This window comes from Thunnus thynnus, chromosome 21 (assembly GCF_963924715.1).
Source record: "Thunnus thynnus chromosome 21, fThuThy2.1, whole genome shotgun sequence".
Classification (NCBI taxonomy): Eukaryota; Metazoa; Chordata; class Actinopteri; order Scombriformes; family Scombridae; genus Thunnus; species Thunnus thynnus.
The window spans coordinates 23,922,207-23,934,384 of NC_089537.1; the positions used below are offsets into that span (position 1 = coordinate 23,922,207).

At 39.7% G+C, this 12,178-nt stretch overlaps 1 protein-coding gene and 1 long non-coding RNA gene across 2 annotated transcripts in view; one reads left to right on the top strand and one right to left on the bottom strand.

Moving 5' to 3' along the window:
* The window catches only part of LOC137173418 (uncharacterized), a 116,789-nt gene that overhangs the window by 22,022 nt on the left and 82,589 nt on the right, over positions 1-12,178 (bottom strand). Inside the window, exon 3 of the long non-coding RNA XR_010925185.1 lies at positions 10,216-10,321. This is a non-coding gene — a long non-coding RNA (uncharacterized lncRNA). The remainder of the gene's footprint in view (positions 1-10,215; positions 10,322-12,178) is intronic.
* The window catches only part of vstm2a (V-set and transmembrane domain containing 2A), an 85,418-nt gene that overhangs the window by 3,178 nt on the left and 70,062 nt on the right, over positions 1-12,178 (top strand). The window contains exon 2 of the mRNA XM_067578232.1: positions 618-784. Coding sequence (XP_067434333.1) covers positions 618-784 — 167 coding nt within the window. The remainder of the gene's footprint in view (positions 1-617; positions 785-12,178) is intronic.

The window sequence follows — 12,178 nt, forward strand, 5'->3', positions numbered from 1 at the left end:
TTTGCATGCACATCGAATATCCTGACTCTTTTTTTTTTGTTCTATTGTCCCCACCACTCTCCTTTAGGCTGTATTCCTCTGTAAGCCTCCCTCAAACCAAACTCCTTTATCATTTCTTGTGTTTATTTCCCATAAGATCTCTTATATATTGTCCACTATAGTCAAGTTTATGCAGTATTTAATCACGGCTACAAATAACACATCACCGGACACCTAATGACACGAAATATGGAGTAAAAATTTAAAAGAAAAAAAAAAACCCTCACTCTGCGTGTAATTAACTGTCTGAATAATGTAGCCATGGTGCGACTGTACATTATGTAAATTCCCGATGAAGACGCGTCAGTATGTGACAAGGGGGGGGGGCATCTCCTTCAATTAAAACAAGAACGCACATTTTTCAATTCGCTCGGTTCCAATAACACAGCTGCTGTGACCGCGTCACATTCATCCCCGCAGCCAAAAGCAGACCAAACACTGCGCGATGGATTCATGGGTATTTATTCGCATGCACAAATCACACAAATGTCCCCACTTCTTTCTCTCTCTCTCTCTCCCTCTCTCCCTCTCTCTATCATTATCACCCCCCCTCCGCCTCCTCCTTCTCTCATCTGCAGGTCGCTTCACGGATCTGCCCTCCAACATGACGGTTAAAGAGGGACAAAACATAGAAATGGCGTGTGCGTTCCAGAGCGTAACCGCGTCGGTGTATTTGGAGATCCAGTGGTGGTTCGTGAAAGCGCCGGAACCCACTGACAGCGAGGAGGACATCGATGCTGAAGAGGTACAAGTGACCTTTTCCCCCTCTTTTTAAGCTGTGCGAGTTATGTTTTAAGCACACCCACTCATAAAAGGAATAAGGGCATCCAACATGTTTCCGCGCTATTACGCACACGCACCTTATGTCATCAGCGTGCTTCAGGTGTAGCAGCCATGGTAGAACTTTTTTTTTTTTGTTACTGACCTATTTTTTTTTTTTTTTTTTTTTTTTTTTGGACAAGGAACGACGTGTCATGACCTTCAAATGACTTAAGCTGCTGCCTCGAAGTGATTAAAAAGTTCTTCTCCTTCATCTTAAACTGATCTGAACGTTAAAATAATCACATATGATGTTCATCTACACGCAGAGACAGACACATTCCAACAACAACAACAACAACAATCACTATTTAGGCATTCAATATCCACAGACCCTCTTTTAAATTTTGTGTACATCCTAAATTTTTGCACATTTGATTTGATGTTTTGGGCTTAAATGTCCTTTCTTTACCTCAAACGGTTAAAATAATCCCTCCACACACTGAGCAGGGAGCAGTGGTTAAACCCATTAAGAAAGCAAAAAAGAACATTTATCAAGGAGTACTGTGGCAAAAAAAAGAGAAAAGAATGAGCTCTTTCTGGATATTAATTACATGATAATGAAGTAAATGTGTCTGAGTATTCATGAATGGTTACAGCAAAAGCATATTCTTGTAGACTGCCTCATTAAACAGTGCATTTTAAACCGCTTTGGCATTTTGTTATGTATTGCTGTTGCATTACTGCTGGTTATGACAGCTTCCATCGTCCAAATAATGATCCGCTGCTTAGTGGATGAGAGTGTCTAAATATGTTTACTGCATTTAAATGGATGGGAATAACTGCTTACATATTGTATGGCAGGTAGCTGCATGTCAAGATTTGGAAGGGTTGATGTATTGTCATGACAAACATCAAACGCCACTCTTTCTATTTCTGTGACAAAGAGGGAGAGAGATACAGTATGTGTGTGACAGTGGGGTGGTTGGATATCCATGTGGCTTTAATTATTGTTCCATTGTTGCTCGGCTCTCATAGTGGCATCGGCCAGGCTTTGATGTGGGTTTGATCCCACGTGACTCTTGGATGTTGGGCTGAAGTGGCCTATTGATGCAGACATCACATTGTTACCCATTTCTTATCATGGATGGCTGTTTGAAATGAAAGCCGCTCTGTGTTTGTCCTGCAGTGTTGCAGTTTAAATGGGAACAGAGTCAAGGCTGTGTGAGAGATGCTGCTTGGGAACTAGCTGGTCTCCAGGAAATTTAACGGAATGACAGCAATGTCTCCGAATGCAAATGTGTATGAAAATATAAGACCCATGCATGGGAAGTAAGAGTCCTTGGATCAGACATATGCTCATATACATTCACATATCCCCTCATGTACTTATTTCATTTATTTATTCATAAGGACAGTGCACATTAATCAACACTGCTGTGCCAGTGATAGCCAATACTGGCAAGTTTTATACTGTAGTCCTTTGACAAGATATTGCAACAAAAAAAAACAAACAATCAAGAGACGAGTTAAAGAATACAAACACTGGAAAAACTCAATGCAACAGGAGGCAGCAAAGCACTGAAGCACTGATATAATAACATTCACTGTTCACTATATATCGCCATGCAAAGCAACAAATCACAAACGATCAATATTGTTTGCATATTCTCCTCAGATATTGATATTCTAATAACTATAATACAACTAAAATAAACTATAAAATAAAAAATGGGAACAAAATGCCTCTCTTTGCTTGACCCAGGCCACGTCTCCCAAGAACCTTTTCTAAGAGCGATTCAACCAAAGCTCTTAATATTTTACACACATTTTCCAAAGCAGCGCATGAAAGCGGGTGCATGTGCATGCTATTAAGAGTTACTTAAAGGGAAACTGGTATTTTTCAACCTGGACCCTATTTTCCCATCATTTTGTGTCTAAGTGAATAATGGGAACAGTAGTTTTTGAAATTGGTCCAGTATTGAACGAGAGCGCTTCAGCCTGCAGCTGTGAAATAGGCTGTAATGTAATCCAATGGGGCAATACAGCCCCGTCAATGTAAGTCCACTAAAAGTGCTTGTTTTTGCAACTGACAGGCTCAGATTGTTATTATTAAGTGTCTGACAACATTATGAAAAGGATCATACGGAGAAATAAAACTTTTTTCTTTGCTTGATCTGGTCTGTTTGTTATTGTGTCTAACATAGTCTCGCTCAATGAGAAATCTTGCTCAGCTAAATAAATCATCAGCTAAATATTCAGCCATGACAGAGTTGGAGAGAGGAGTGCCGAGAGGAGGTTGTTATGCTGGAATATAGAAAGCGTAGCTTAGTGTTATCTAAAAGATTTTCAAAGTCATGGCTGAATATTTAGCTGATTTCAACAACAACTTAACTCCCGCAAGATTTTAGAGCTAGACTTCTCCTTGAGCAAGACTTGATTAGACACATTAAAAACCAGACTGGATAAAGCGAAGGATAAAGCAAAAAGTTTTATTTCTCTGTAAGGTCTTTTCCAGAATCTTGTCAGACACTTATAATAACAACAAACACGCACTTTTAGTGGACATATATTGACGGGAAGCAATTGCTCCAAAGGATTACATTGCAGCCTGTTTCGCGGCTGGCGGCTGAAGCGCTCTCGCTCAATACTGGACCGATGTCAAAAATCATTGTCCCCATTAGTCACTTATATGGAAATAAGTTGAAAAATGTTGAAGTTTCCCTTCGACTGTCTGTGGTGTTGAGCAGAATGCTGAATACATTTGAAAGTCCAGTAACTCAGCATGTTTAAACCGTGCTATATTTTACAAGCACATGGATTGCAAAGTGTAAATGTCGCAAACAACACAAAGAAATGATTTATACTTAAAATCGTTCAGAATCTTTTATCGCTGCCCTTTATGATTCATGTTATTGGGTGGAAGTAAGTTTAAGAAAACACGCTTTGAACGATTTAACTGCTGCTGGATGCATATGTTACTCTTAAACCTAAAATGAAGCAGTGACGGTTTCATGAATACGAGCGTCATCTGTTGTGGTTGTCATTCTGATGTTATGTATGTTATCTGTTCTTAATTTCTAATTTAAACATCACTCATTTCATATCAAATGTCACTTAAGAGAGAATCAGTGAGGTCATGAAAGAAGTATGAACTTAAAATGAGTAATAACAATAAAAAAACTGCAGTAATACAAGTTTCCAGTTCCTCCTGCAGTTCCTCTTCCACAGCGGGTCAGAGGTTCTTCTTCATTTTAGAACATTTCCAAGAGCGTCTTAACATTACAATGCTTTGGGAAAAGCTGATGAAAATAGATTCTTTTAGAAAACAGAGCCCGGGTCATTCCCCATATCCAGGCAGAGAATGCCATTAGGAATTATATTAATGTGATTTATAGAAAATAGACTGAAACAAACAAAAAACTGTGTGTTATGTAATGTAACCATTGCCACAGTGTTTGTGCTCATCTCATAAAATTCTGTGAGACTACACCGGACATGGTTTAGAGAAAGAAACAAACAAACAAACATGTCAATAGAGGATGCTGTTGTTTGGCTTCGGCTTCCACAACAAGTGGTAAATGATTCTCCTCTCAGATTATAAGTGACACGCTGCCAGTTCATAATTATGCATAAACAGACAGGCAGAAACAAAAATATTCACACCTCTACGACAAAAAGAAGTTATGTTGCTGATGGGATTTGCTACACTTGTGATGTTGTTGATTCAAGTTAAAGAGTAAAAGATACACAAGAGAGGAGAGTGATGCACGAGCAGGAGTGTGAGCGAAACATTTGCTGTTACAGAACATGAGCAGATTGCAGTGGAAGCGCCGGGTCATCACTCTGTATGGTATGTTGGCTGCAGCTTTAAATACAAGCTGAACCAGTGTGGGCTGTGATTACACATAAATACATGCTGATGTCTAATATCCTGCTGCATGCCCTCGATCTGTTTTTGGCATATTGAATTATTACCTATGAAGGTAAAAGGTACAAAATTATACTGAGTGAGTATAATTTTGTACCTTTTACCTTAACACAATTATTTTATGGATCTGAGATGGATTAACAGGGGAAGCAGTTTGGTGGAAGGCTGTGGCAACATCTGCCATTTAAAAAGTCATGTTCAACTCTACATATTGGCTGCTTGTTATTGAACTGTCACAACTAAGCCATATTTGTTTAATTCTGGTCAATATTCAAATCAATTGTCCTTGATGACTTCATTTGTTCTGCCAATTATGTTTTCGGGGAGACTTAAATGCTGCCTGGATTATGTTCTAATGCTTTTTTTTTATCATTTTGAGTGAAGGAAGTGCTTCATGTCTGTACTGCATGGAAGTCGTGGGGAGGTGGTTGGGTGCACGGATTTGAAATTGGAGGCTGGGGTTTGCATCATGCATCCCATGTGGTTAGGTTCAGGAAACAAATGCATTTGGTTAAGGTAAAGATTGCGGTTTCGGTTCAATTTTGATTATGTAAATAAGTAAATAAAACATAACCGTGAATAGATAAATCCTGCTTTAGTTACTACAAGCAGATATTGTATGAAAACTAGCTGAAATATCTCGTCAGTGAACATGTTTCTCATACATTCAGTATCAGCATTTTACCGCTTGCCAGATTTGAGCATTTTAAATGGTGTGACTACAAGGCTAACAGCAGGGGGGTAACCGTACGGGAATGATGAATGAACATTCCCGAGTCAGAAGAACAGGAGGTTTTCTCATTCTGCCAAATGTACAAAACATTACAATTATCTTTAAAAAAAATGCTATTTACTATTAGCAGATATATAAATTTACAAGATTCCAAAGGTAAATTCATATAAATGGCCATAATAGATATCACACAGTGTCAAAATCAGACTAAACTAAATACAATATTTCATCTTAACCCATCAATGCATAAAAAAGTGGAATCTCTATTTTCCATACAAAGCTGCAAATTCTATACTCATTCATCCCCCTTTTTCAAAACACATAATACTCTAATGCCATCATCTCTTATATACTTATTATTATTATTAACTATTCAATACAGTTGACCTCAACAAATCTCCACTTCAAAATTAAATGTTTGCATGAATAGCATTGATGTTCGCCACCTCATCACTCCCCTAAAGGAAATACCAAGCTCAGCACAGCTGGGAATGGGGAGTGATGGTTATAACTTCTCCCCTATGGAATGCAGATTTAGAGCCTACAGGTGGATGCCGGGGTGAAGTAGGGGCTTATGAAATGCAGCAGTAGCAGCATGTGACAGCCTGATGATGTGTTTGGTTATAATTTGACTTCCGGGTTTGATTTTCTGTCCAAATAGCACATGAGAGCAGTGCTGTTTTGTGGTCATCTTGAAAGCCGGCGATGATAAACTGAATAGTAATGACCAAAAATGATGTAATGATGGAGATCGTAGATCCAGATCACACCCTGTTCAGTCCATCCTCAGGCTACTGGCTACTCTGGTGATATCATACATAAAAGTCAGAGGTGAAAACATAATGCACTTTCACTGGTGGACGTAATAAATACACCAACACAAAATAAGTATATCCTCAGGCTGTGAAATTTTTGCTTTGCTGCCTTGATCTCCATCGTAGAATCAGAAAGCATAGAAAGAACACAGCCTCCTGGGTAGTCTACGTCACACATGCTGGACAAAGAGCCTCATTTCCATGTATTTCAATTTAAAACACATTAAAAACCAATAAAACCCTAAATCCCTCTTATTCTGAAGAGGTGGATTCAATTCTTCTCAGGGTTTGATCTCTCTTTTTTATCCAGCTAATCCGGCCTCTGTTGTTTGCCATAAGATCAATTTATTGAGTAAATCTTTACAACCCTGTCCACTGGTAATTCTATTTGGTGTGGGATTATGTTTGGATATAAGGGGGGAAAAAAGGAGAAAAGCTGAGTTATATCTGTGAAGGTAACTATCCTGATCCTTTCAGCCACTGCTTGGTGAGTGTGAACTCCCGTATTTATATTCTGGTCTAGTTTGACTAGAAATACATCAAAAATAAAAACAGCTTAGAATCAAATTAATGTTTTTTTTGTGCAGGAAAACAATATTTGCATATCTGGAGTATAGAAAGGCTACACCTTGGTGGTATGAATTTCGTTTCTGGATCAAGAAAAGGCACAATGAATCAGAGATGATGCCAGAGACTCGGCACAGATGTGTGCTGTTTAAAAATTCATATTGCATTTTATTCCTCAAATACCGCCTGGAGTGCATGAATGGTGAGGCTGCTGCTGGATTCAAACCTGGATTTACCTGACCTGGGATATGTTAAAAGGCTCTGTGATGTTTCTGTAAAAGTGAGATGAATTAAAAAAAAGCTAAGAGGACATGATGTGAGGCTGCCCAGCAGCCAAACTAGGGATCAGCTAAGGCCTGCAGTCAGAATACAAACGACTATTACATAAAACATCAACCAGCGCACTTTGACCAGAATGCACTCAAACCACAGCAAGCTTTACCTCTCTTAACAAGTGAGTTTATAAATCCAGTGGGTGTAACAGCAAGGAAGCATAAAATCCATTGGCTACCGTGCTCTCAGAGTGACCTTAGTGTCTGCTTCTCCGCCTCTCCATCACTGCCTGACTGCAGCATGTGCAGCCCCCACCGACACTCTCACTGAGATAACTGCACTGGGAGTCAATATGATGCGCCAGGCGTCGTCCCGGTAACTGCTCTCATCAGCCCCGTTGCCCCACTAAGCACACACACGTCTGTAATGATTGTAATGGTTTCCAAATGCTTTGCGGTGAACATGAGTTCTCCACAGGAGAGCTGCTGTTCTGTTTGAGCATGCACAGACACAAAGAGCCTGCTGCTTTCATTTTAGACTAGTGGGCTGACTGTCAGGCTCCAGTACAGTCATCAGTCATTGAGGGAATGCATCCTTCTGAAATCACTGAAAGCTGCTGCATTATTGCATTGTGCTGCTGATGCACTGGCCTTGTGTCTCCAGGATGGATAATGGTGATATGGGTGGTGTAATGATATATATATATAGTGATTTAATAATGGACCTCCATGAAGTTTGGGGACTCACAATAGGTGTATTATAAAAAGCACAGTCGAAATTGAAGGACAAGAGGCCAAGATATTCTGACGTTTAGTCCTTAGTATGGCTCAAGATGCAAAACCACTGGATCCTACACTTTCCATAATGCAACTCTCTTATGATAAGACCCTTCCTGCTTGTTCAAAATCACTCCCTTGTTCACTCATTCACTGCTCCTTATATAATAGACACTCAATAGTTTAGTCAGTAGTGAGTATGAAATCATTAATTATCATCATTTTGCACCATTACCTTCATCTGTAGAGTCACACATCTCTAATTTTTGCATCTACAAAAAAATGGGACACGATGAACACTACTTTTTTCATTCCATTGTGTAATTTTTGAGGGCACTATATAGCAGATAAATTTACACACTCCTACGCTCAGTAAATATAGTACACTATACTGAATAGGGAATGATTTGGGACACAGCCCATGTATTTCAAACTCCCTACCACCAGTTTGTAACACCAGCTCTCCGTTAGAAATGTCTCCAAACCCAAGCCAAGATCATTGGGGTTATTTTCCTCAGGTTTTATAAGCTGCTCCAGAGGCACAGCATACATTACACAACTGTTTTCATATGCCAAATACTACTAATCAGTGAACTGATCTTCAATGTAAAATCATAGACATTATTCTATTTTTCTCCTTGATGTCATTAAATCCTGTGAAAGATGTATTTGTCTTTCAATAGTCTCTGACTTCCCTCCCCTGTCTTTGGCACTGTAAGTGTCAAGCCAATTAGTTCCTCTTGAGAATATTAAGCTTCAAAAGACAAGTCAAAAATTTGAAGTTTCATTTAAAAAAAAAAAAAAAAAAAAGGTTTAGTAAATTACTAAAACAGCTGGTTACTGTAGTTTTTAGCAAACGTTACTCAAACAGGAGGAAATAGTGCATTTGTTGGAGACTATTTCCAGCGGCAGAATAATCCACCTTTGGTGCTCTAGTGAACATTTCTGGCAGCAGGACGGTGTGTGTGGGATTGAGTCAAAATAAACTTCATTGTGTGTGTTCATGGTAATGAGTGAACATGTCAGCGGTGCAACTGTGGCTAATTGTTTGGCAAAGTGTTTTTAATAGTATTTGGACAACAATGGCGCTCTATGGCACAGAGGAATGCAATATTCCAGGTTTTGGACAATATTTGTTAGTTTAACGGTTAGTTAGTCAGTAATCAGTTAGTTTGTTTATTTTCATAGTCAATAAATGATGAATTGCTTTATGAATGGTGAACAGTGAATAATGGAGAAAGGCATCACTGGAGAAAGGTTATGCCAAGGATTTCTAGTTAGAGGGCATTTATCCTCTCATGATGACAGTGGAGTGAGCGTTATGGAATATGATCGACTGTTCTGATGCCTGAAACAATGACAGACAGAGCGCTGTCAGCTGACTGCGATATATTGACGCCACGGCTGTAGTTCTCCATATTGATAAATTGGATCCAGATGCCTTAGGCCGTATTCAGACCAAAACAGGCGTCGTGGTGCACCGCCGCAGGGTTGAGCACAGGTGTGGAGGGGGGTGTGGGAGTGTTTGTGCTCTACAATGTTACCGCGGTGCAACAATCAGAAAATAACATTTTATTGATCTGATTCACCAGCTGTCTCACTACCACCACTCCCTCTCTTCATTCACTCTCTAGCTTGCTCGACCACAGCTGCTTTCTCTCTTGCTCACTGGTGCTCTCAGCTCTCTCTCTCTCTTTTTTACCAAACAAAGAGAAATGTCCTCCCCTCCTCCTAATAACGTCTTTGTACTCTCTAATGGAATGGCAGGGTTTTACAGCTCTGATCAGTCTGATTGCCAGCTGTAATTGGCCACCGCAGTGTGACGTCCAGTTGCGTTTCTCTAGAAGTTGACTCTGGGTCAACTTTCTCGCCGCAGGCGGGTGTGTCACCGCTGCGGCCAAAACCCCTGCAGCCTAAACACACTACCTCCATTCAAATGAACGGGAGGGCTGGCGTTTTCGCCGCACCACCTGATTTGATCTGAATACGACCTTACTGCTTTTCTGGTCTTTGAAAGTCAAAGCAGCGGGATGTCTCATTGGGCTGTCATGCAATACAAACATAATGCTTTTTGAGTTTTGAAGGTTACAAAGATTTTTACCCTTTAAAGCATGTTAACTGTGTTTGAATTTTTAATTTGATATCCTTTTGAAGCACTCTTTCAGCCCTGAAATTCTGGGATTTCTGGTCTGCAACATTGCCAGATTTAAATGTTGTTAAATGTTATATAAATACAGCTTCTTAAGAAAAACATATGCACACATTGAGATCATGAATGAGGTTAATAAGTACGCCTTCTATTAGTTATTTTGCACACCATACCTCCTCTGAATCCTCCTTTCCAACATGCCAGCAAACCCTGATGTGGAACTTTAAATGGCTTGGTTGTTGGAGCCAGGCCTTCAGCCATGTCGAGTCCATTCATCTCCTGTGGAGGAATGAGATGATAGAAAGGGGGGGGTTGGATGAAGGGACGGGCAGATGGAAAAAACATATGGGAGGTGTGATGCAATAAGGATACGGGAAGCCTCTGGGGAAATATCTGGAAAAGATTCATACATGCATGCAAAACAAATTCTCATTTACTGTCCCATGTGAATCTTCACAGCTCTGTATATCGGCCAGACTGTATGACATGAACACAGTAGACTCACAAAGCAAGGACTTGATGTTTCATTGAAGCAAGCTGTCAATGCTTCCTTCCCATGATGAGAGAAAGAGAGCTAACGGTGGCTAGTTAGCTTAGTGACTCATTTCAAACTACCATTTTGGGGGCTCAGTGTACAAAGATCTGTTCTGGCAAAATGATTCATCGTAACACTAAACTCAAATCCACTGAGCTTTTTAGGCCATGAACAGACATTTTTAAATGCTGGACTACTGCTTTGTTGGTATGATAGTAGTGTCCTTATGTTTCTGGAAAAAAAAAAAAACATGATTACAAGTATCATTTGCTCAAATCTGCAATAAGAGATTATATGCTTTAACTGACACAGCAAATGTTGCAATGCACCATCATCTGCTGTTTACACTTCTGCTGTGAGCATCCAGCTCAATTTGATCAGCCTCCAAAGCACTGACAGGACTGTCCACTTTGTGCTCAACATATTTCTATTATATTTTTCCTCCTCTGGTGCAAAATTGCATCTCGCTATGTAATATACAGTATCTCATGTGGCCTGTTTGGCTGCCATGATTTAATCTATCTATGCCAAATAGATTTTTCAGCTAAATGATTTTTTTAATTTAGAGTAAGACATGTTCAGCCTGCATGTTTAGCTTATATATATGTATATATAGGGCAGTCTTAGGTGTAAGGCAGTGACCTCATTTAGAAGCTAGTGGCCTGAGGGTAGAAGCTGAGCCTCTCCCTGTATCCACTACCTTCTTCCCGACCGCAGCAGGGAGAAAAGGCCGTTATCCAGGTGGTTTGGATCCTTAATGATTCTCCTAGCCTCATGGTAATAATGGTGAATGGACTGCATTTATACTGTGCTTTTATCCAAAGTGCTTTACAATTTGCCTCTCATTCACCCATTCACACACACACTCAAAAACCAATGGTAGTGAGTTACCATGCTGACCATTTGGAGCAATTGGGATTCAGTGTCTTGCTCCAGGACACTTGAGCAATTAATGGATGACCAGCTCTACCTCTGCCGCCAGGCCTGTGTGTAACAGTGCTCACTGAATAACTGTACTATAAGGCTCCTGTGGGGTATGCCACCATATCTGCTTTTTATCATCTCAAAAATATTGCTTAAGCGCGACCATTTCTCACTCTGAGCAACACTGTAATACTCTCCTATTGAAAGTCCTTACACTGGTTGCCTGTCTGTTTCAGTATTGATTTTAAAATTCTTTTACTTGTTTTTAAAGCACTTCATGGTCTTGCACCAGCCTACTCATCTGACATGCTTGTAATGTATGAATCAGTATGGTCTCTCAGGTCCTCTGGCACAAGTCTTTTAGTTGTTCCAAAATTCAGGACAAAACGTTTGGTGAAGCAGCTTTTAGCGTCTATGCTCCAGGCAGTTGGAACAGTTTGCCTGAAGAACTGTGAGCAGTTTGAAGTGTTGATATCTTTAAACAAAAACTTGAATCCCACCTCTTTAGCCTGGCTGCTGACTTTTAAAATACTTTCAATTACTCCCTCTTATTTTTTAAATTTGTTATTGTCTTTTATCTATTTTACTGTTTTTTTTTTTTATCTGACATATTCATTATGTTTATATTTTCTCATGTGCATTTGTCTCAAATGATTTTACTGCTTACATTTATTGTC